This window comes from Limanda limanda, chromosome 3 (assembly GCF_963576545.1).
Source record: "Limanda limanda chromosome 3, fLimLim1.1, whole genome shotgun sequence".
Classification (NCBI taxonomy): domain Eukaryota; kingdom Metazoa; phylum Chordata; class Actinopteri; order Pleuronectiformes; family Pleuronectidae; genus Limanda; species Limanda limanda.
Genome location: NC_083638.1, coordinates 14,265,997 through 14,291,388, shown reverse-complemented (window position 1 = coordinate 14,291,388; position 25,392 = coordinate 14,265,997). Strand labels below are relative to the sequence as shown.

At 41.1% G+C, this 25,392-nt stretch overlaps 1 protein-coding gene across 1 annotated transcript; it reads right to left on the bottom strand.

Annotated features, from left to right (window-relative positions):
- Nucleotides 1-1,749: 1,749 nt before the first annotated feature.
- Nucleotides 1,750-15,534, bottom strand: mmp2 (matrix metallopeptidase 2). Its single transcript, XM_061068157.1, has 13 exons — nt 15,270-15,534; nt 14,838-15,064; nt 13,712-13,860; nt 12,736-12,864; nt 12,058-12,231; nt 11,060-11,233; nt 10,120-10,293; nt 9,753-9,908; nt 9,484-9,610; nt 5,404-5,540; nt 4,646-4,805; nt 4,242-4,351; nt 1,750-2,925 (listed from the first exon to the last, which is right to left on the bottom strand). The coding sequence occupies exons 1-13, from the start codon at nt 15,423-15,425 to the stop codon at nt 2,822-2,824; spliced, it is 1,977 nt and encodes a 658-aa protein (XP_060924140.1). The 5' UTR covers nt 15,426-15,534; the 3' UTR covers nt 1,750-2,821.
- Between the last annotated feature and the right edge of the window lie 9,858 nt (nt 15,535-25,392).

Genomic DNA, 25,392 nt, shown 5'->3' with positions numbered 1-25,392 from the left:
GGTGGCCAACAGGCAGAGTTATAACATTCTCAGACTGGTGATCTCCTCTCTGATAAAGCTTGGAAAAGAAGCAGCTCCTAACTCTTGACTTACTTGCTTGTTTGTGCAGACATGATTGTTATTTGATCCCACAGACACTCGGGACAGCAAAGACAGACACAACAACGAATATGAAAAATGTTGGTTGTGGCGTTTGTTGAAAGTGGGAAAACAGTCAAATTTTCCACAAATTATGCATATCTGAACTATCTCTCTAGCCAAATCCCACATGTGATTTCCTTTTGATAACTGATGGTACTAATACTAAATTTTTTTCAATTCCATTAACTGAACCTCCCCTGAAACAGCGTGGGGCCCCCTGGGTAGGCCTGGCAATTAATGGGTTTTCTTATAATATGATAAGCACACCGTCCTTGTTATGCCAATGGGATCCCAACATCCAGCCTTCCTTCTTTATAAAAAGACAACAACAAATCATGATGGTGGTGAACCAGTGGCAGCAGCAGCACAAGTAGCAGCAGAAGAAATAGCTGCAGTGGCAGTACAAATTGCAGTAGTAGCAGTAGCAACAATAGTAGCAGCAGCAGAAGTATTTGTTGTAGAGATTGCAGCAGCACAAGTGAAGAAGCAGCAGCAATAATTATAACAGAAGCCCTTAAAGAAGCACTAGCAGCAGTTGTAGCAGTAGCAGTACCTAGTATCATTAGTAGCAATAGCAGTAGCATTTGTGTTAATCTATGTGATCAGTTGAGATAATGCTGCTCTAAACAATATCAGAACTCAGCAAAGCAGCAAACATGGCCCAGGTCATTAAATCCTGTGTGCAAGAAGGAGGAAAGGAGGAGGGAAATCAAGTACACAGAGGTAAATCTGACAGTATCTAACAAGAGATTTTTTATTTATTTTCAATTAATTGAAAGGTCAGAATTCTTTGTTTGGTTTAGGAAGAGAGGCTGCACAAAATTTAGACACTTCCTGATTTGGAGATACATTTTTTTTCTTCAAAACTCTTGTTTTTTAATTACTATCATGTAGACTTGCCTGAAAAATACACTTTTCTTGTCTTGTGGTTTGAAATACCTTGTATTCCCAGAGAGCAAACCTGGTGATGTAAAGGAAAAAAGATCTGCTGTGACATTGTATTTCACTTTGTATATATTTGATCTGTTAATGCAACATGGGCCTGTGTGGATAGCGGGGGCCACTTTGGGTGTGCTATCTGCCTCCCCTGCCCAAGAGATTATGAATGTAGAATGAAGAAGATTGTATATAAAGATGGTCAACTTGTCTCCACTTCCTCTCACTATCCAGAAATGAAACCAAGATATGCTGGAAACGAAGGCTGCCATCTTGGGAATTTGGAGTCTGAGTCTGTGTAGTAGCAAACAGGGCTAGGAGCCGTGGGAGCAAGGACCCATGGATATGTGGGACCAGACGTCAGTCAGTCTCAACTGTCAATAATGACATTTCACCCCATTTCAAAAATTTACATGAACTTACACTTTTTAGTTTGGTCCATGCCCTATCCACTCAAAGGAAGATTTTATGATCTTGACTGCAGACAACCACCAGTTGACTATCAAGATGCTTTTGCCTCACTTTTAGGGAGCTGTCATATGATCCATGTATTTATATACATATATATATATATATATTATATATATGTAAATATATATAAATTCTACAGTGTCAACCCACAATGTATACAGTATTTACCTTATCTTGTATTAATCACTGATCCACAATATATTGACCATCTTTCATCTTTATTGATGACAGTAACAAAGTGCAAAAGCAATAAAAACAACACAAAAAAACATTACTGTTTTGCTAAAACCCAGCAAAGAAACAAGATTGTTAAAAAAAAAAAAAGATATTTAAACAATACTACTGTGGTACCCTTGTCATGATTCTATCATGCAGCAAACCTTTACAGCCTCTAGAGGCAACCTGTGCCTTTAATCTGTCTATACCATTAGTGAAGGGACATACAACATGGAGTTGTCATGACAATAATCTGGTCTCTATATTGTTTAGTTCCCTTGTATAGTCCTATAAAAAGTGCTAACCAAATTAAGAATAATGTGTGTCTGCGAATACTACTTTCGGTCATTCAGAGAATGCTAAATTGTCCCATCAGACACAGTAACACTGAATATAAGTTGTGTATATGTATATATATTTAGGACTATATGCAAAAGCAAACTCTAAAGCACCATTTTCGGTCAGACACATTGTGCAAATTCATTTCTTTAAATGTATTGCTCAACAAGGAGAAAATGCATCAATTAAAACTGATACATTTATAAAACTGCACTTAGCACACTGGACATAGAAGTAATTCTAAGCCAACATGAATTCCTCATCTGGTGTAACACAGCCTTTCAGAATCAAATCTGCATTAAACGGCAATATCTCACAGCAAAGTATAGCACTGCGTTCAATGCAGTGTGGACATACCTGATGTCTGAATAAAAAAACAACTCAAAAAAACATCTATAAAACAGGGGCTACATAATGTAATAAATCTGCATCAGCATAAAAAATACTATGTCAATATCACACAGTAATATCCAGTTGCCCGTGTATAGCCTGTTTAGAAGGTCCCGAAGTCCCTTTCTACAAAGCTGGAGGTTGATTATACAGGTTGGAAGGGACATGTCTCACACAGAAGCGTGCATAGTTGCCAGGACAAAAACTTACAACTTACAATGGTGTGCACTGCAGTAAACCTCAAGTTGTGTATGATATTATGCCAATGTCCTCGCGAGGCCAGGCGTCATTACAGGAACCAGCAAGTTGTACGAATTTTTCGACGCGCTCAACAACCGAGCCAGTCCTTTGTGATTTCGCCCAGTTTGACAATCTTCAAGCTGCTGTCTTCCAGTTTGAAATAGTGGTTTCCTTTGAAGAAGTAGCTGTAATCTGTTAAAAACAAGCACAATGCACACTCTGTTCAAAGGTTTTGCTTCAGTAGTAATTTGTGTAAAACAAGGAAGAAACTATCTTCTGATAACATTCAAATAATCAAGCTATTAAAGCATTTAGATTAGCAGTGCAAAGTCGCTCTCTTTAAATTATGCCAATCAGGTAGTATACAGAGGCACCACTGTGCAGGGGAACTGACATTCTTTTTAAATATATTTGTTTGTTCACTGTGTGGGGAAGGGCCTCTGTGATGCTTGCTGCACTGTGTGTATGTTCAGAAAGCAGTAGTGGAAAAATCCCTGGTTGCTTGCCATAGCCAAATATCTGCCACCTCTAACCCTAAGTATACATTGATGACAGTGACATTCTCAAGAGAAGGTTTACCTGGATCATGCCTAAAAATCCACACTCACTCACAGGATTTCTTACCGTGCAATGCCCTGCTCACTAGCAAGCAGAGCAAACTGTTATGGGTTATTCAGTCACTGAAAATTATAGCATTGCGTAAGAGACATAGAATAAATAAACTGGACTCCCACTGACTGTGTCGTTCTATCAACATCAGACCACAGATGACTCCCTAACTCCAGAGCAACTCCCTTTGGCCTGTTTTACTTCTTTCTTTATTTTCTTTGTGTTTTCAGTTCCTACAAAGGATTCACTTTTGGCACAATAGCATCATTACTGCTTGCTGGGTTTTGGGCAGAGACAAAATGCACGACTCACTGATAGAGCTGACTTTATTTTTTGCCGTGTTAAAATGAGTAAAGCCAGTCTGAAGGGAACCAGCACCCAAAGAAACAGTCAAGTTGTAATCGAAGCCAACAACCTCCAAAAAACTCTAAAAGGTGGAAACCCAGAATGCTTTTTGTTGTTTTGTCTATATTCTTTTATTTACAACACGAGCAGTGCTTAGCGTTTGGGTTTATTTTAATCTTTCCTCTTAATTTTTAGATGAATGTAATACAGCATTGGTTTCATGGTGTAAAAGGCATATGAAGGTTATTGCAAATGTTCATGATTCTTAGAGGATGAGTCCTCATGACTTTGAACGCACCACCATGAGGTTTCTTCTTCTATAGTTAAACACTGGATTAATCAATACTGGATGGATTGAAATAAAGTTTACCACTTTAACCAAGGCTCAAGACAATTGCTAATCATTGAATGCTAACATGCTAAACTAAGATGGTGCCAAATGAGCATCTCAGCACAATTTGCAACTAGCTTCTGGTAAATTGTCCAACCTCAAATTATACAGAGCCTTTTTCTTCACAGCTTATGTAAAAAAGAAAAAAATTATATATCTTTACCGATGCCGTTAAGACTGAAGGCAGAGTCTAGGCCATCTGGGATGCCATTCCAGGAGTCAGCAATAAGTCTGGGGAAGCCAGCATCCATGATCGTCTTATCTTCATCATATCTGTATACATGAAACAGTAAAGTGAATGCTTTAGAGCTCCCTCATATAAACAACAATATTCAACACTCATACTCTTTTATAGAGATAAAACATGTTGTCATCATCACCTTTAAATCCCATGTTGTGTAAGGGCTAACACAGCTGTTGTGATTTAGAGTACAGTTTAGGTCATACGAAATACTAACTAGATTCAGACATAATTCAGTACTGTAATAGGGGGTGATGACAGCAGCATAAGCTAGTGTGTTATACAAGAGCCGTTGGCCCCTTTATAGTTTCAAGTTTGGGTCCTACCTCCAGAATTTGTCTCCAGAGAAAAGATAAGTCTTCCTGTTCTTCTTGAAGCTGAAGGCAGCGTCGATATGTGTTAGGTCTGCCGGAAGGCCGAGACTGGAGATTTTCTTGGGGTAACCACTCTCTAACTCACTCGCTTTGTAGACCCACATCTCCTTGCCTGGGTGAAAAAAATTATTAGAACGGTAAATTGTGGTTAACAAAATACTCAGGACATTAGTTATACTGACGGAAGGTAACTTTTTTCACAAAGGACCGTTACAAAATACACATTCTTACTTCTTTCTACCATATATGTATAAAAAATGAGTGAGATCTTGTGATTTTAGCCATTTAGCATAGTAAGAGTCCCTCCTTAGCCAAACTAGCTCTGCTGCTGATGTACTCAAAGCTGATAATTTAGGTAAAACTCATCAGTATTCATGAGGATTGTCATATTAGTAAGTTGCAAAGAATGAACCATAAACCACTAATAACTATTGTTGAATATCTCAAGTGTCCCCAAAGTGCACACAGGAGTGCCAACCTTCCTGCTTCTCTTAATGTTTCACTTTGTTGAAATGCTTGACTGTGAATGGAAAAGCATCCGAATGATCAAAAAGTGAAGACACCCCATGATTACTCATGCAACTCTCTGTTTCTCTGATCACCATGAAAGAAAAAGATGATGTTAACACAGTTTATGTAACAAGACTTCGACATTGAGAAATGTTTAAATCATCTGTTTCTAAAAGTTGTACTTGTCTTCTCCAGCATACCTGAGAAGAAGACAGTTTTTTCCTCCAGTGGGTTTTCATAGGCAGCGTCTATCTTGGCAGGCAGGTCCGGCCAGTAGGTGGCCACTAGCATCGGGCCGGTGGGCTTGCTTCTGAAGTTGACTGACCTGAACAGGAACCTGGCAGACAGATAATGAGTGGGTGAGCGGTCTTATAGTATAAGCTGGGGATGAAATGATGGTGTGAGTGAAAGAGGAGCAGAGGAGGTTGACGTAGAGGAGTGTGACTTAATGTATGTGTGTGTGTGTGTGAGGGGGGGGGGGTAGTGCAAGTGGTTCACTGGCTGAGCCAGCCACAATGGCCTGATTCATGAGCATCTGGTTCTCGTTAGGACTAAGGTTGCCGACGCCAGTGGAACAAGACCCATCTTGCCTGGATTTCCAAATCCACAGCTGCACAACAACATCAGCTTCCCAAACTCTTTTCCACTGACCTATTTTTTTAAAAGAAATCATCTACCGATTTCAAAGTTGTGGTGATGAGAAAATAAAGATAAGACATTAACTTCAACAGCATATATACACGCCACATAAGTACTGTATTTCTGAATTAAAGACATATTCCAGTCTCAACCAATCATGTATAAGTTGTATCAGCTGTATTTGCTGTGTTCTTGTGCCAATGTCTTTAATTAGTTAATTCATTAATGAATAAAACAAAATCTATTTCTGCTGAGGAGAACAGACTTGAATGATTGACAGATTTTTCCAAAGCAAAGTAATGCAACTTTGTGCTAATGTCAATCGATGTATTGTGCATTGTGATGCAGAGCTGAAGTATTCTGGCAGAAATATCAGCAGCCATAATGCTCCTGAATTGATTCTACATCGTTGACAAGACTCCTCCTGCGTCTTCCCAAATGGCAAACATTTTACCCATAGCCTTCAGCCCTTTTTGTACATTGGCCGGCAGTCTGTCAGATCCTGAGAAGTCTCTTCAAAATAAATTGCCATATGCGTTCCTAGGACACCTGCAGCAAATTAAATGCCCAGTCTGCAGTCTGGCAGACACCACCCCACGATCTCCAACCAACTGTTGGTCCTTAAGGGAGATGGAGTAGGGGCTAGCTCCCTCCACTACACGCATCGACAAAGTACATGGTAGGAAAGCACCTTGACGTTGGTTGCCACCCGCCAATAGACCGAACCAAGAAGAAGAAGAAGAAGAACGGTTGGTCCGATATCAGATCCTGGATCCCAGTCGGCCGTTCCAGCCCTGCCTACCTCCTTGCAGACAACACAGCCTATATTCCAACGGCTGTACTGTGGCCTGAGCTGACCTGCAGTTGAATGATCAGGTGCCAGCCGTCTTGCTAAATCTTTAGTCTCCTCGCCATCGTCCACAGAGACTTTCACATGCTATTAGATTCCAGTTATACTCCCACTCTTCCTCGTGAGAGGCCCTGCATTCGCTGGCCTACTGCTTAGCCTTCTGAAGGGACATCTGCATTCAACATGTCCCAGCCTTCATTGTTGGCCTCCTGTCGTATCCCTGGAGAGATCCAGTTTTTGCTGTTAGCCTCCTACTCTGCTTGAAGAGAGTCCTAGTCCTTGCTATCGGCCTTCTACCTCAGTAGAGGTCCTGCATTTGTCCATGCCTTTAGTGACACTCTTGGGGACTGCTTAATTATTCAGCCTTCTGTTCCTTTATTCCCAGACCACGAAACTCAAGCAGTCTCACGAAATGCAATGTTCGAAGATGCTCATTTTTGGCAGTTTTTGTAAGTGGCTTTTTGTAAGTATGTGTAGCACAAAATTAGGTTCTGGCTGAAATAATTCTTGACTGACTTCTTTATTAAGAAAATGTTATTTGTTTGTGTTGTAAAAAAAATACAACGTTGCTCATCTGATGTATTTTCTGTTTGGTTTTTAGTTTTTAACAGTGTCTGCTGAATAAGTGTTTTATTGTGACGTGAAAATCAGGCGTTTCCAGATTAACTAGGAGTGAAATCTCAACGATTGCAACTATAGAAAGTTCAGTATATTGCAAACAACCCCTGGCTGTGACTACATGTTAATATACAAGAGCGTGAGCATGTTTTAAAATTATAGTCATAAATGCACTAGGACGCTTATTAGTAGGTTGGCCAAACTGTTTCTTTGAGACAGACTTCATAATTGCCTTCTCCCTAAGCCTCCAGACAGACAGACGCACACTACTGCTGAGCACAGGGTGTGCTACAAGCTTTGCTCATTGTATCATGTCAAGATTTGTCCTACATCATAAATATTGCTGAGCCAGGAGACGAGGGGGGGGGGGGGGTCCAATTTGTACAATGGAAAAGTCAAGTGAGCTTTACCCCTGGAGCCCAGAGGCGACTGCTCTTTCTCTGGAGCTATAAAGCTTTGTACCAGAGCTCTGCAGCTTACAAGCCTGACATGGCCTTCAGGCAACTCATTAAGTTGCTGTGAAGGCCAGGACAACAGGCTCATTCGGAAACTTTACTAGAGAGTCAAAATGTGATGTACGTTCACTTCAGTGCCTTGAGAGAACTCTGTCCTCAATTTATCTCCCTTGCCTTTAGATGAGTAGCTCTTAGTCCTCTCATTTTTCCATGACTGAAATTCAAGGCATATCAAATGAATAATTGCTTGAAAATATACAAAACAGTCTTATGGCGCCGCATGAGACGTAACACAGACGTAGGCTGCTTAACAAACCCTTGATTCTGATTTCAGTTAAAACATCTGCTGAACTAGGCCTAGCTGCGGATAACCAAAGAGAGGCAAAGTCCTATCATTCAACTAGAAGATGGAGCCGTTAAATTTCACTTTTACTGGTCCACAAATGTATCTAGATGGCAGCTATGCATTAGAATGTTAATAGTTAAAAATTATGGAACAGCCCAGACGATAATTAAGTATGTTTATCTTTATTTTTCATAGTTGTAACTCAGACTGAAACTTTTAAGAAAAAGAAAGTATCAAACTAGTTGGATTTCCAGCAACAGGGCCAGGGTGTCACGGTCCACATTGCAGCCTATGAGCGCATGTGCTGCTCTGTCAATCGCAGTAAATGTGGGTGAAGAGAAATTCTGTATTAAAGCCAGTGATTGTGGCTTGTTTCTCCTAGTTTTAAAGTCCAGGTCCTTGGAGGGGGGGGGTGAGGGCAAGTCTAAATGAAAGACTACACTCTTTGGTATGGAGGTCTGCTCGCCTGTTTACTTAGGATGATTTCCCCAAATGGCCATGACAGATACACAGCTATGTTAACCAAAAAAAATTGTAAGGAGTTAATATTACAGGGTGCATCTATGAGAATGAATGCGTCATAACCAGCTTGGATGCTGTTTGTGTTTTCTAACACTCATCACTTCTTTTGTTTTTGTTCTGAGTAACCCTCAGGAGAATTTGATTAACAAACTTCTGCTATTGTTGAGAGTGTTCACTATTGTAAGGGAAAATGCTCTGACTCACAAAGACTGTTGACCAAACCCCGGGCATTACAGCTCCTGCACTGGGTCAGCTGGTAGACACAGTAATCTTACGAGACCTTGGAATCACTGGTGCCAGTGGAGGAGAGGACTGCGGACTGTGTTTATGGCTGACGACTATTTTGGTTGTCACTTCATGCATGGAAAAATAGTTTTTTTTTGTTGCTTCTTTCTAATTGTCACATCATGAAACAAGAAATCCACACCACAATCTTAAAATGGCAGAGGATTGCAAAACGAGAAACAATAATTAACAGGGTTCCTCATGTCAAACTGCTTGTTTTTGTGGGCAGGATTATTATGAAATCCAATTTGCGTCGGCTGAATTATTTCACTTGCACAAGTCCTAACGCCAGAAGTAGGCTACTGGGCTCTGTTTGTTGTTCTTTCCATATATCACAGACAGGAAATCCAACTAGACTTTGGCAGTGCTTGCAAGTTTCAAGAAAGTCAAACATGGAGCAAATTAAAACAGAGCAGTTATAACATCAAACAACATGATCCAGAGCTTGGATTATGGATGGATGGCTTGTTAGTGCACCTTCCTGGCCCTAATGGGGTGTATGCAAACTTGGTGAAATCTAGTTTGGGCCAAAACAACATTAGGACTTCCTGTTTGATGTGATTACCTGTCCTTGAAGAAGAAGGTCTCTCCTCTGATTTGTGCTATAGCATCAAAGACAACTGGCTCCTTACAGATGTCCATTGGAGTGACTGGACCTTGAGTCGGAGACAGAGGCTTGTCTGTCGACCCACCTAAATTTAAGAGATTTACCACAATATATTGGATCTTTTATTGATTAATCACACATTCATAGTATTAATACTTCCTTGGTTCTTGTATTAGACTGAATCAAGATCTAGGCAACAAGACACATATCACAACATTTCATCTCACCATAGAGCTCCTGGATGCCTTGAATGTCATCATGAGAAAGTCTGAAGTCTTTTGTGTAGGTGTAAATGGGGGCCATTAAAGCTCCGGGGTCCTGAGAGTGCTCCAAGCCAAGGGCATGACCAAACTCATGGGCTGCCACCAGGAACAAGCTGTAGCCTGAAAAGATGTGATTCAATGATTATCTTCACATGAGAAACAATTCATTTGAGTCTTAATAATTGGGTATGATAGATTCTGACAGACAGTTGGACAATTGCTATGGCTAACCAATTCATAGTTTTTGTGATTTAACGGTGTTGTAATCATTCTTCAGCCTTTTATGGCAAAGCAACTTGGTTGCTAGTCCTACAGGCCCAAGCCTTCATACCTTGGTCTGGACAGAAACCCCATTTACGGTCATCATCATAGCTCTTGGTGGAGGCACACCACATCTTGCCATCACTGCGCCCTGATGAGGTGCAGGCATCATAGGTGTCTCCCAGGAAGGTGAAGGGGAAGGCACAGGGGCTTCCCTCTGCATTTCCTCCCACTGTTGACATGGCTGGAGGGGTAAACACAAAGTCAAACTGAGAAAAAGTAAATGTGCACCTTGGTTCATCTCAGTGTCTTATGAACTCATTCACATGCCAAAATTCTTCTCCAGAGCAATTAAGCTCGTATTATATTGTGAAATCAACGCAGATGATCGAGAACAGCACAACGAAGGCAGCTGGCACGGGACATCAATACCTAGGCATTTAACCAAGAAGAACCCGCCCGAATTGGTTTTCTTTCAGAAACATCGTTTTCGATTTGGCATGACAGCTTTTGTGCTGTTTTAAAGAAAAATAATTTCTTATTCAGCACAAGGTATCGCTCTAGGCTTTACAACGAGGCTACATTCCCAATCAATTAGAACCAGACGAAAGCCCCAGTGGCTGTACCTCTCTCTCTACCTCAACGTCTCTCCCTCCCAACTTCACTACTTCAGCCCTAAAACGCAGTCCTACTGACAGAATGGAAAATAAGCCCTGCCACTGCACATTAAAATACTTTCACAGGCATTCAGCAAACCACAAGCAAGACTGGAAACCCCAACTAGCAGATTCCAGTAGACCTTGCACATGACTTGGTACCAAACACTGCACATCAAAATATACACAGACAGTAAAATGCACTTTATGAATCTAAACAAGGACATAAACAGGACACATAAACTGAAGATAACCTATACTCTGTGAGCATCTTTATGATACGTAGAAGAAATTAAGTTTTCTTATGTGATGAACATAGTCTGACATAACAGAGACTGTATAACAACCCCTTACCAGTTTCAGGGCAGAACCCATAGCTTTTGTCACGGTCGTAGTCCTCAGTAGTGGCACACCAGCGGTAACCATCGTCCCTTCCCTGCGTGGTGCAGCTGTCGTACTTCTCTCCCTGGAAGGTGAAGGGGAACTTGCATGGAGCACCCTCTGCATTTCCAGCCATGGTGAATAATACTGTAGAACAAAGGTAAATAAATAGAAATATAGTATCATTCAGTAAATATAAAGATCAAATATACCTATATTATAATTATTATCATTATTATCATAATATTGTATTTCTCCCTGTTTACAAAGGCTACGCTCAGTTTCTTACATGATTATTGCAAGCAACTGAGATGCTTTGATCCCTGAATAATGATTTCAGACAAATGTACTGACAGAGGAAAATAAACCATAATTACAGCTGGAGTGAAACTTTCTTGTACATCAATACACATAACAGACGGCTCCAGTACAAACAGTTGTGTTCTCATCATAGAAAACAACTGAGTACATGTGTACTCTGTCGGTTTTCTTGTAATGGGTATGTGATCATGTTAGTACCATGGACAGCAACATAACACAGATAAACAAAATGTTTGACAAAGCCCACTCTTCTAAAGTGGGGCAGCAACTTGGAAAATAAATATTCCATACTCCACTCCAAACACAAAACAACACTTTCCTGGCACATGGTCCAACCTACTTTCTTTCTGTCCAAAATCCGCAGAGCAGCTTTGAATATGGCAATAATCTGATATGAAGTTTTACTTTGCCTCTATAGGAAACACTGATTCTATTTACTGAACTTCTTCATATGTCTGGGTTCAATCAGGCGCAAGGAGGGCAAGGACAAAAATTCTGCTAAGGTCAAATGGGGCCACAAAAGTAAAAATCCAAACAGACACTTACTCTGTGAAGACCAAAAGGTTAAGAAACATTGCAATGCCACATTATATGTAGTATATATCGATGAGCTTTGTCAAAAATAAATGTAACAAAATGACAAAACTTACATTCATGAGGGCAGAATCCATATTTGCCATCATCATCAAAGTTGTAAGAGGTGCCGCACCACAGGAAGCCGTCGTCACGGCCCTGGGACGTGCAGGTCTTGTACTCAGTGCCCATGAACAGGAAGGGGAACTTACAGAACTCGCCGTCAGCATTACCAAACTTCACCTTCACCACTGTGAAAAAGAATATTGATATTGTTTCAAACCAAATGATTCAGTTCAGTTTTATAGCAAAAAGGACTTTCTATGCAATAGGCTATACGGGTATAAATCATTTCAGATTTCTGATACAGGACAGAAGTTCATTTTACTTTCTGTGAGCGGCAGATTGCTTTTGCACAAGTAATAGATTCAGACAAGAGAATCTGAATAATGGGAAATGCTTAAAACTATCTGGGTCAATGCGTGCAAATATAAATGCTGGCAGTGGATTTTCTATTCAGCTTCCAGATGGCTACGATTTGCCTTTTTGAGTGCCAGAAAGTTCAGACAAAGTTAATACAATGACAACAAAGTATCTGAAAGTCAGATCAGAATTATCTATGTCAACATTATGGTCCTGACACCGCGACTGTTCTGAACTTATGCTGATGACAGCTTGTACTGCACTTGTGAGGAGAAACGTTGTGTAGCTTTTTGACATTCACTGTTATACTGGGAATAGTCCCCCGCCATTACCTTGGCCATCTCCCAGTGTCCACTGCTCATCATCATCAAAGTGGGAGTCTCCGCCAATTCCTGGCCCGGGAGCGAAGGCGTGAGCCAAGAGGCCGTCTTTGCCGTCGAAGGGGTAACCGTCTCCGTGCTCTGTTAATGACATCATTCAGTATTAAAGGTCCAGTGTGTAAGATGTAGGTGAAAGGGATCTATTGGCGGACATTTATATAAAATAATAATAATAATGATAATAATAATGTGTTTCATTTATGAATTGTTGTATTCTTTATCCCTTTATATATAAATATTTAATATTCACCTCAGGAGCAGGTCCTCTCTGCGGAGGCCGCCATGTTTTATTTTACCAAACTGGACAAACTAAACACCTTTTGAGTTTTTATGACAACTGAATGCTACAAAGCTGCTTAAAACAGGAAGTACAAAAACTAATAGTGGGAAAATACTTTCAACATTATTGCATTTGTGTGTTTATTCAAACACACAATTATTCTTCATATTTTTGTTGGTAAAATAACAATCGTCGGAGGTGTCAAACTTGAAAACTGCTGAATTCCTTCTCGACAGGGTCAGCTAAGGCTAATCTGGATGATATTATAACCGTGCGCGTGAATCATGACTGGAATGATCAGTCATACAACCACAATACTTTTTGCCGGATAAAGGATTCCTAACATTGGTTTGCAGGTAGTGGAGTCAATTTTCCTCTTAGAAGTGGAGGGCCGTTGAACCTAATCATAAGATAGTTGTTAGAGAGCTTAGACGTCTTGTCTAAGAGAAAATCTTATACTTGTCATCTTGGTATATCACTCCTATGTCCAACTAAAGGCTTCATTAAGAACAGCATATGGGCTTATGAAGTTGTTTTTGCTATATAACAAGTTAATGTTTCTTAACATTTTTGTAACTTTTAAATGTGTGGCCTTTTGCAAAATATCTCAGGTCTCTATGTAGTCACGGGTCTGTCCACGTAGCATACCGTTGCGGCCAAAATTAATCATGATGTCAGCCTCTCCGTCCATGAGGCGGGTGAATACGAGTGGGGTGACGTCGCTCCACACTTTGAAGGCTCTGAGGAAAGCATCATTTATGACCTCTTCATCCAGATCAACAGAGTATCCCAGAATTCTATGGAACAGAAAATGTCAAGATAAGGAATTAACAAATGGAAAAACACTCAAAAGTCAGTGTGACATTTTGAAAGGTACCTAGACGTTTCACTAGATCTCCTTCCCTACTTGAGATGGTGGAAAACAACCCAGTAACAGCTTATGAATCATCTGGAGAAAATGCTTCCTGAAACAATGTTCGACCGCAAACCCTGTTACATGCCTGTCTACGCAGTCCGTGGCCTATAAAACAGTCAGTGATCCTTGAGTTGTTGTTGTGTTTGGCTTGCAGTCTTCCGTCCAAGCACAGGGGCAGACTGGTTGGAATGATCAGGCCACACTCAGAAAACCCACTGATATAAATAAACCCCACTCTCCACATTGTTGTAAAACCTCAAACGGAGCAAAAACAAAAGACCTGACACACACTGTGTAGGAATGCGGAGTGTTAGCAAGAAACAAAGTGCAAGCGCTCCACCGCCGTGCAGATGGGGGTGGGGTGGACTGGGGGCTGAGGAGAGGGGGGGGGGGGGTGTCAGGCGGGGCCAAGCTGTGGTCCATTTCTCAGAGAAAACAGACTCTTAACTTGAATTTCCACTTTTGTGCTCTGGAAAATAATTTCAAACTAAAATATTTTTGGTTTTATCACGGACATGACATATTGTAAATAGTCGGCCTCAATATTAATAGTTTAATTTATGCAGTGCAGTTGGGTGGAGTCAAGTTATTTTACCTTTCTGTGACATCATATCCTGATGTTATACATGCAATGCATCTATAGCACTGGGCCCATTTGTGATGCTTTTACCTTATATATGGGCCATACTCTTAGAAACATGCATGATGTGATTGGTGGAGCACAATAATTCAGATTCATAATAAACTGGGACCCACTCCCATCACTAAATGCTCCTTTGCAGGATCAACTCACTTGAACAACTCCCGGATAATCACAATGACTCTTTAGAAATTAGAAGGTAGTGTTGTTTTCCTGACCTGTAGGTGATGTCGTTCTTCTGCCACATGGGTTTCCTGTGGAAGAAGTTGTAATTGGCCACATCTGGGACACCACAGCGAGGCTTCTTCATGATCTCTACCGTTTGGGCATCAATCTCTCCGGTTTCTTGCAGAGAGAAGAACTTCTGCATTTTCTTCAGCGTGTCCTTGAGCACCACGAGGTTACATCTGTCTTCTGGGCATCCATAGAACTTATTCAGATAGTGCTAAAAGAGAGAGAAAAAAAAATATATATATGAGAAGGATTTAACTCTCAGAATAAGTATTTCTACTTGGTTAGTCCAACACACATGACTAAATAAATAAATGATGTAGGCTACAAACTATTCCCTGGCAATACTGTACAAAACTGTGCATTCACATGACTGACCCACTTAGACAAAGTTTCTGGGAAAAAAACAATAAACTTACCAGAGCAGTTTCTTTGTCTGTTGTGGGGGTAGTATCGTCTCCAGGAAACTTGATGATAGGCGAAGGGGCAGAATACGTCGCTTGAAAGACGATAAACTGAAGCAAAAACAATTTGACAACGACCAGACGACAACCATATATCGTCGGGAACCCCATTTTCCCAGGTGAAGTGTATCTGCAGTGCGGGTAAATGTCGTGCACGATCCTTCCAGCGGGTCAGCCCGTGGTGCCTCTGCTCCTTTTTTCCCTTCTTCCTCTTAACGGGACATCCTGCACCTCCGATCTATGAACTTTCTCAGTTCTGCTTGCACAGGCACTTTTTTTCTGCCCCCGGTGTATTCTGCGCAGTCTCCAGGTTGGGAGAGAGGAGCGGGTGGAGCGGTGGAGGGGTGGAGGGGGGGAGAGAGAGGAGGCCACAGACAGGAATAAGTTCATGCGCACTCCTATGGTCGGATTCCTCTCTGTCTCCCTTGTTTTTACTGGAAACAGCCCGGGTGGATGAAGGGAGAGTCCGCAGCGGGACGTTTGAGGATTATACATGAGCGGACATGACAGATGAGGATCTACATCAAATCTGCAGCGTCCTCTTCACTTTCCAAAAGCCTCAACAGTTGTCCAACATGTCACCATTTCGTTACAGAGTTTATTATTTAGTTTAAGGGCTTCTTGTCACCATTGGTGTGAAGTCTGTTTTTGCGGATTTATTGTATAGCAGCCAATTTGTGCCATAGCCCCCAGATACTAGACTGTACTGTTCTGTAATCTACTGTAACACACACAAGGAAAGTGGGGTGCAGTATGCAACACTACTTGTTATTGTTACGTTTTGCACATTATACAATAAAATGTGCAATGTTTAATTAAAAACCGCCCCCATCACTCACAGATACTGAAAACATATGATCTGTTTTTTGCGTCATGTGCACACTCCTGTTTGTACATTACTTCATAATAATAAGAGGGTGTTGTCTGTATATATCGACATTTGTTTATTTCATTGTCCCTACCTCACCCTTTATTAGCCTATACCACACACGTGTTATCAGTCCCCGCCCCTCCTGCAGGCACCATGGTCCTTATGATCAAAATAATATTTGCCTCATTTTGTTGAATAATAATACAAATTAAATTAATAATAGAAACTGATATTGCTCATAATTCACCACTCATGCTCCATCTTCTTTTCCAACGATGCAATAAAAGTGGAAAAGTGAAAAACTATTTCTCTTTCCTATTTCCTACGAATACAAATCCACATTTTTCATGTAGTTATCATCTGTTGTTTCACTTGACCAGTAATACAGCGACACCCAGCGGCAGGCAGGATAGGCGACATTTGAGGTGCTATGGTGACACCTAGTGGCAGGACGTGAAAATGCAGTATCACTGATTTATCCCGAATTCATTGTGAGTTTTTTCACCATAATCTATATATATATATATTCGGCTAATTATTAAATAAGTAACTCCGAATTTCAAACCTCATGAAAACTGAAAAGAATTTGACTTCTTCTTATGTGCTTGAAAAAGAGAAGGTCTCACTGTGGAAGATGTGTTCAGAGGCATAAATATTTTTCAGATTAAATATTTACAGATACAAAATAATCCCAGTGCAAAGGAAGTTGGACTTTTAGAAATATTTCCATTGGTTAACTTAACCCATCTATTATTCATTTTAAATTATACTTATGTTAAACAGATGTCTTAAGTATGTTTCAAACATGTTTTTCCACTCTCACTATGTAGCTGAGCAGATATGTTATGTTGCTGTGAACTGATTATCACCAGCTGCATGAAACCCTGTTGCAGGTCACTGACTCATCCCAACTGGGGTTTCTGTGAAACCGCTCCCTGGTTCCTGACAGAAATTCAGAGCAACACTAGTGACTCACAGCTGCTGAACTATAGAGACACATTTTAAACACACTGTAAAGAGTCCTGGGTTTACACTGTGCCTCGAACACTGTCATTTGGGATTGACTCCAGCCATATCAGGGGATAAGTGGTAAAGATAATGGATGGATGTTCAGAGTGAGCTGGCTGAGGCTGCAGCAGCATGGAGCCATGAGTCTCGCTGCCCTCTGGTGGCTGACAGAAGCCCTGCATCTTTGTCTGCTCTTAAGGCCCTCGGAGCCGGTCTTCTTCACTGAGGCGGCATAGATTTAGGATTTACTCTAACTCTCTTTGACGTGTCTTCCACTGTTACGCTGGTTTACTCTGAGCAGCATATGGGAGTGGACTCTTTAATAGAGAGAGCTGAAGGACTTTTTTCGCAAAGAGATCTGACAGATGGATAGCTCACAAACAGGATTTTGTGGTATTATCTAGCAAAGCAATTTCCTTTCCCTTTAGCTAGAGTACAGTTAATTTTTCATAGCCGGGGCTGCTGCTGCTGGTGCTTGCAGAGTGAATTTAACATCCATTTGCCAACAATATCCAGGGCCTGTCACTTTGGAGCAGGAGCTTTATTTCATGCACTGATACTTGCTGCCATCTCCTCTAACTGACACACTCGCAGTGATCCCGCGCAGAGCCGGGGAACAGAATGGCTACCTAATAAATGTACATGGGCCTGCCTCTCTAAATAGAAAAACGCTGAGATGTGAAAAGTTGAGCCACAGCTACAGTAATTGAACGGCTCTGTGCATATGAATGCAATTTTGCAGATGAAAGTGGCATAAAGAGATTGAGATGATAAGATTTGATTTGCATGTAAATTGTTTTCTTTTTTTTTGTGCCCCTGTTGAATACTCAAGGTTTGTCTAGAATGGAACAGCTCTCAATGTGTGTGTGTGTGTGTTTTAATGAAATACTGTTTTAAAAAATGTGTCTCGCTGCGGTTGATTGCAGGTGCATCGCTTACATTTGTATTTGTTTGTTGCTGAGGTGGATGATTTAAACACAATCATGGTTTGATCAGATACTTTACACCAGAACAACTGATTTGTACTTCAACATCTACACCCCGACATAATCATGCATCTTCATAATCAACTATTACCTCTTTACTTTAAATGCTGGATTTCTGCATGTGTTACAAACTCGAAGCTACAATATGCTCACGCTGGTCCGACAAACTCACATAATTAATTATGACAGTGAGTGGCTTCCTGCAGCACGCCAGCGTGGCCTCCTCGTGCGACTGGGAACAGGACGTTCTGGATGTGCAGGCCAGTCGTATCATGGCTCTCCAGCTGGCTCGGCGTCTTCAGGCCCACTTGATTGACCCCGGTCCAGCTGAACAGACCGCAGCCCTGGATGTCGCCCTCTCCCCTCACCCTGGTCCTCTGGCTCTTGCGAGGGACCCAGGCAGATCCTCTGATGGGTCATCAAACCAAACTGCCCGTATGGCTGCCTGGCACCAGGGTCATGAATGACAAATATCACCGTCCCCGCAGTGGCCTCATCCCAGTCCAACTCGGGAGCTGCTCATAGTGCTCGGTGTGTATTGTGCACCGGTGTTTGGTTCAGGCTTGCAGTGCGTAGTTAGCACGGCTCTGCAGTTAATTCTGACACAGATGGTTTCAAATCAGTCCATTGGCATTGTTTGTTTTATGTTCTGTGCAGGAGTAATTAAGCAATGGCTGAGTAAATGAATGCAGCAACAGCTCTGTCAATAAATCTGTTTCAAGATAACTTAATTTGGCTAAGCACTGTGTTACTACTGTGACACATATTATATCACTCGATTTGAAACATTCCGATGATGAATTATTGAACATAAATCCATTATCTTGAGCATGTTTTATTTATGAATGCACCAAGACACTGGAGGACTTTAACACTGCAGGATAATTATTGTTCCACATTGTGTCGCCACTCTTCTCTCAGATGCAGCTGCCAGCGCCGACTGCAGCGAATCAAAGACTCCTGACTTTTGATTGACATTGTGTGCGAGTGCGAGGCCCAAAGCGACATTAGCCGAATTGCTTTATTTAACGCTTTCTCCCTCATTCTGTTTCTCTTTTAGCGCGCCTTGTAAACACTGATGCAATAATGCATTCCATTATACAGGGGAGAGGAGATGAGTGTCTCTCGTGGCTCCTCTCCATCTCAATAATAGGTCAACAGCTGTATTTAAAAAATTAATCACATTCTTGGCAGTCGCAAAGGTTAGCCGCGGCGCTCTGAGATGCAATATTGGAAGCTCGGATCGGCGGCAAATCTCGGCGGGGATGAGGAAGAGTTGCCTTTGATGAGTACAGCATGTAAATGATTTGTGTGTGTTTATAGGACACGGGGCTGGCCCTGCCTCACTCCAAGACAGCGGTCTCGGCACCGCTCGGTGGCAGAGGCTGGCAACAGCAGATGGAAAGAAGCACGAGAAGGGGAGGGCTGACCTGACTGCAGCGCTCCACTGTTTGTTCTCTCAGCAGAAGGATTCTCTTTCTTTTCTCCTCTCGCAGTCTATCTCTGTTTCACTTTGAGCCTGGTTTCATTGTGTGTTCTTCTTATACTTCATTTCTGCTTTGTTTCGTGTATGTTCAGGTCCAAATCCATTCATATTTAAGTATCTGAGAGACTTCAAAAGTCCCTGTAATACAGCATATGTTATCTTGAGATTTCCCTGCATACTTTTCCCACGTCCTCAGAACTCTCAGGTTTAATGTGAGCTGCGAGTTGTCTTCATCACAACGAACCCAGGACAACTAAACAGCTTGTTTGTTAATCCTGTTGTATCCTGATGGAGACATTATCAGCTTGTGTGTGTGTGACCTTTTAAGAAATTCAAATATTGATGCCTTTCTCACATCAGAGACAAATTACTCTCAAAGATATCCTGAGGTATGAGGACACGCACATGAAATATGCATGTCTACCTTGGATTGCTTTTAGTAATTCTGAAATATTCAAAGTGGTATTTTTGGAGCGCCGTGGTTCTTGCTCATTGTGCGTACAGGCTGACGTGGGGGGATGCATTTTTTAGCGTCGATCTGGGTCGCCCCTCGCAGTAAATGGATAGCCTTGATAAGTCAAACAACATTGCTACTTGGATTGTTGGCTGAAAGTGAAATACTGCATGATGCAAGTGAATGAAAGGTGGGTTGAAACCACAGTCTATGGTTGAAACGCAGCCGTCTGTCAGGTGCTGCCGACATGGTTCTGAGACCTGAGCGGCAGATTAGCTATTACTACAGTGCCTGTCCTCAACAAGCCTGTTTGGAAAGGACTGTTCTCTTGTCCCGTGTTAATGCTCTGGAGCTACTTCAGAATTATTCCTCTTCATTATTGAGTCGTCTTCACGCGTCTCTATAAAAATACTGTTCCTTTTTATTGTTTGTTCGCTGGACGTTGTGTGCTGAGCTTTTTATGAACAGTCTTTGTTTTAATCCTAACTGGTTAATCTGCAATGAAGATTTTTTTCATTAAATTAAACGAATATTGCTTTATTACTGTTCATGTATGTGTTTTGTATATATATATGAAGGATTCACTTAACATATATTGCATGTTGAATGGCTGTTTGTTGATAGAGAATGTATCGCATGTCAAAATTTGACACTGCAGGTCCCTGGGCCCTTGAGAAAACACACGTGCCAAGTGTGAAGCGAATGAATTGAACAATTTTTGAAATGTGTGAGCCAAATAGAGGCAGACAGATGTTTGTAGAGTAACTTGGTACATGTTGTTTGCACGTGTTGGCTTTGGAAACTTCTGTTTGACTTCAGTATTAGTGAACCCTGTGATAATCAGCACTTAACTCCACTGTTCATCCTTCACTGGGACAATTCATCTGAACATATTTTGGCTGATAATCCTGGAGTCCCACCACAGCCATAGTTCCTACATTAACACCAGTTTTCTTATGCTAATTGTGTTTTTGCCCCCTTGGAGTGTAATTAAAAATAAAAAAAAAACAATTAGAAGATAAGTAATAATAAGTAATAGTCCATTAAAAGAGAATGAGAAGTGTTTCCAAAACAACAGAGACCCTTTGGGAAATCAGATTCACTATCATTCCCTTTCATTCATTAAAAGAAGAAATCGGCCAGGTCTGGCAGCACCCCGGTGTTCTCCAGCTTTAAAACTGCCTTCCCTCCTTTTGACACATTTCTCTGCCAAGCAGCGTCTTCATCTGAAAGACGAGAACAGATTCAAATCAAAGTCTTTCACTGTCATAAACACCATCCACCAGTCAGATGAGGCCTGGAGTGAGTTGTCCCTCAGGGTTCTTTAGAGAAAGAGTAATACACCCAGGTAGGCAGCTTTAATCCGATTACAGCTCACAGACAGACTTAATTTGATTTGATGTGTATCTTTCTGCGTGCCTACTTTACATAAAACAGCGAATTTCAACAGCTGGATTTCATCTTTTTCTCCTCTTACATCTCCAACCGTGAAAAATCTGTCACATTTGAAGCCGCTCAAACAAATCACCACAGTCACCTTACCAGACCTGCTTCCTCGAAGATAACAGAAATGCCTTTTAAAGCTCAACAGGTCACTCTTTATTATGGTTTGAGCCCACTGTCACAAATTCCGAACAAAAGTGAATTTCCTTTACTCTGTCAATAACAAGCTTGGTGTCACCTCCAAAGGTGAGGGAGCGTGATTTAATAAACGGTTTCTTTTCTTTTTGTTTTGACCCCGTGTCACCTTGTTAGTGAGAGAGAGTTGGATTTCAGTTTTATTTTTCCTCCTCTGGCAAGTCCCCCACTGGCTTCCTAGAAACCCACCAGTCTGATTATCCTTTATAAACCTCTGATATCAAGGCTAGTCCAATAGAAATAGGTCGGTTTTACTGCCAGAAAACAAAATAAAAGAATGGCATATTTGTAGGTATTGATTTTGGATTGTTTGCAAAGAAGGTGGCATGACTACTTATTCTTGGCCTCCAAAACTTTTTGCCCTAAGGTGAGTGTGTTGAAGTTCTCCAAAGTACTGGATTTCCAACAAAAAAACACCCCCATTTCCTCACAAAAATGAAAAGAACTTAATGGTTTGTTCAGTGTCTAGCCTCCGCTGCATGAAAACAGGTTTGTTGTGTCATGAGTCAGGGGGGATGTGTCGATGTATGAGCCGTTATTCTGCTAATACGGAAGCTGTGCCTCCTCCTATTGCCTCTATACCTGTGATCTGAGTCCCCTAGTGTACGGCCTGGCCTGCATCTTATAGGCCCCCCTTGTGTTTTAAGTACCGGATTGCACGCACGCCGCCGCCGTCCGTGTTTGCAGGATATTGAAAAAGACCTTTGTCAGGAAGCTGAGGCCCAGCGGCCTTTGGGGAGCAGTGATCGTGCCGCTCCAGATCACTGTATCACCTTTCAGGCTCCTTTGCTTCGAAAAAATAAAACCACTCTAAAACAAGCAGCAAAAGACGAGTAATCTCCCGGTCTCTGTTTGATTTTTCCATCAGGGTGTATTTATCACTGTATAAAATAATATACTGTATAACACTTGGCAGGTGGCAACATATCTTCCTGAGTGCATTGTGTTTGCAGCATTGAAATGTGACTACAGAAATGAATCAAAGCACTAGGTCGCCCAGTGCCATTACTATGCAAACCAGATAGATGGCTTACATTTAATTTATATAATATTCCCCGAAGAATCATTTTTATTACTGGGGATCTTGGTCGGAATATGTGGCCTATAAGAAATTAACTTTGTCTCTTTGCTAAGTACACCAATGCATCAAGCCATTATCTACGTGATAGATGAATCATATTTGATATTATGCAAGACAAATGTATTCATATTGCATATTTTTCTAATTTTTCCTGTCTGACCATCTGTGTGTGTCTTACGTCTTACCAAGATTAATCTGCTGATCCTATTGGGATAGAGGGCAGGTGTTTTCCCCTCAAACGCACAATAATATAGGAGCTGATGTCAAAGTATAATCCACCATCATTTTATTCAAATCTTTCTAATGTATCAGCGGCAGTGTTTTCCACACATGGGCCTCATTCAGAAGTGATTTATTCTATTTTTACTGTATTTCGTGCATGTGTGTTGTTAGAGCGTAGCCAGAAAAATCCTATGTAGATCATTGTGAATATGAGTGACATATGAAATAGTACTTTTGTCCTTGGATCAGTGGGTGTAATCATTTAAGCAGAATGACCCTTGACTGGATTGGAGAAAAGTGGGTGAACACTGAGACCTTTGGCTGCAGAGACAAGGGGCAAAGTTCACCCTTTTGTTATGGTTGCTGCTGTTGAGCCAAATTCCATCTGTCATCATCGACAGCATGTGAGGATTATTCTTTCAAGAGAAATCGCAGCATTCGATCTACACCTTCGCCTCTTTTTACAGCAAAGTGCCTCTAGACGATGATTTACACCGACAACACTCACCTAGCTCGCTGTTTGGTCTGTTACAGCCACTGTCTTACACGTGCCCTCCTAAATTCACTTATGTAGAACACTTGTCTTTCCTGAGGTTGTTAGACGGGATGAGTGGATGCTTGGGCAGATTGCAAACTAGTGTTAATGATCGGCCTGTCAGGCAGAATCTGTATTGCTTAATCTCCCGCTCCTGCCGTACTACATGATCAAAGCGATGTAAATGCGACGGGTTATCGATTTTCTACAGCATCTCCTGCACTTGTATCACTCCCTTTCACTGTTACTCTCAGTTTCCATTCACATCGCTTCTAATCCCAAAACTACTGTTATTAAAACTACCAGGAATAAGAAAGTCAGGCTTTTCTTTGTTGTAGCTAATGTTGAAAGCAGTTTTTCTGGTCAGATGTTTAACAAAATACAACTGATGATTTCTCATTTTATTTTATTTTATAATCAGTATTTTCTTTTTTTATCTGTGTATCTCATTGCAGATATGTAACTTGTCAAAAGAAGATCAAGGGATTAAAGAAGATACAGAGCTGTAACAGATGGTTTGCTATGATGTGTCCTAAATGCTAATCCTGTCATCATTTCACATAGCCAGCTGTGATTGATATATTATGACATATTGTAAAAGCTTTACTCCGTTGGGTGGTTATTGTTATCTCAGTGCACAAATGATCCCCCCAAAAAACTGGGGCAGGGGAGTAAAGTGTAACCAGTGCTGTTTTGATCAAGAAGTCTGTCTGAATTCGCCTAAATCCCTTTTTTCCTACTCATGAAGACAGTTACTGGGCTGCAACACAATCCTTTTTAAAGCTCCACTTCTGAAACGTGAGCAGTGACAGTGAACTCTCTTTGCACAGTGGTGATTTAGACGGCCAGCGGGAGATGGAAACAAATTCCTCCAAGCTCTGGAGAGGTGTTGCATTGAATTGTCACACAGGTCACCCTCCGCAGGTGCAGGCCGCCGTGTGCAAAGTAATTATTTCCAGTAATAATACATCTCAAGCTTTATGAATTTCCCCCACACAAGACTTAAAGGGATATTTTGGTGAAAAGGCTGAGCAACATTTACCTTTAATAGATTTTTTTAATTCATCACATTTCTGTTGCAAACTTGGAATTCTGTTGTGTGACACAAAGAGAGATTCAGGCCCTTGTCTCTATATCATACCATGATAAAAAAGATGTTAGTTATTTTCCAATGCACGTTTGGATTTTTGTAAATGTGACTAATATTCCACCTTAAACCTGCAGTAACCGAATCTTTGACCACTTGTGGGCAGCAGAAACAAGTAGAGAACACACACGGACATATCACAAGCCTTTAAATTTAATTGCTTATTCACACAATGAGCAAAGTCTGATGCTGTCTTTCTAGTCATGTTCAAAATCCAATTCAAATTCATCAATGTGAGAATATTTATTATATATTGAGTGGGGGAAGTGTTTGAGTCCACAAAACACTTTTGGAGTTTCAGGGGTAAACAGCGTTGCAGCCAAATCCAATACAATTGAAGTCAATGGCGACTGATTCTTCAAACGTAGAAAAAAACAAACAGAAAATGCCTCCGTACTGCTCGGGTGGTTTGATCCAAGTGTCTGTAAGCTCCGACATTCCAATTCAACTCAAAACTGCATCATTTACACCATGTTTTTAGCCTAACACGAAGTTAGCATAAATGCTATTAATTTGCATTAATGCTAATTTCACAGCACAAGTACCTTCATAATATCCAAAGGTTTGATGGCAAAGTGCCTAGAAATGAAATTATAAAGACTATAAAGAACATTGCTCATTTGTCAATCACATATTTCATAATTGCATGT

What these genes read in the sequence shown, in the direction of transcription:
- mmp2 (XM_061068157.1), bottom strand. Translation starts at nt 15,425, where the DNA reads ATGGGGTTCCCGACGATATATGGTTGTCGTCTGGTCGTTGTCAAATTG. An exon ending in AAGAACGACATCACCTACAG is followed by an intron (nt 13,861 to 14,837) that starts GTCAGGAAAACA and finishes TCTGTTCCATAG; the next exon opens with AATTCTGGGATACTCTGTTG. An exon ending in GACACTGGGAGATGGCCAAG is followed by an intron (nt 12,232 to 12,735) that starts GTAATGGCGGGG and finishes TCTTTTTCACAG; the next exon opens with TGGTGAAGGTGAAGTTTGGT.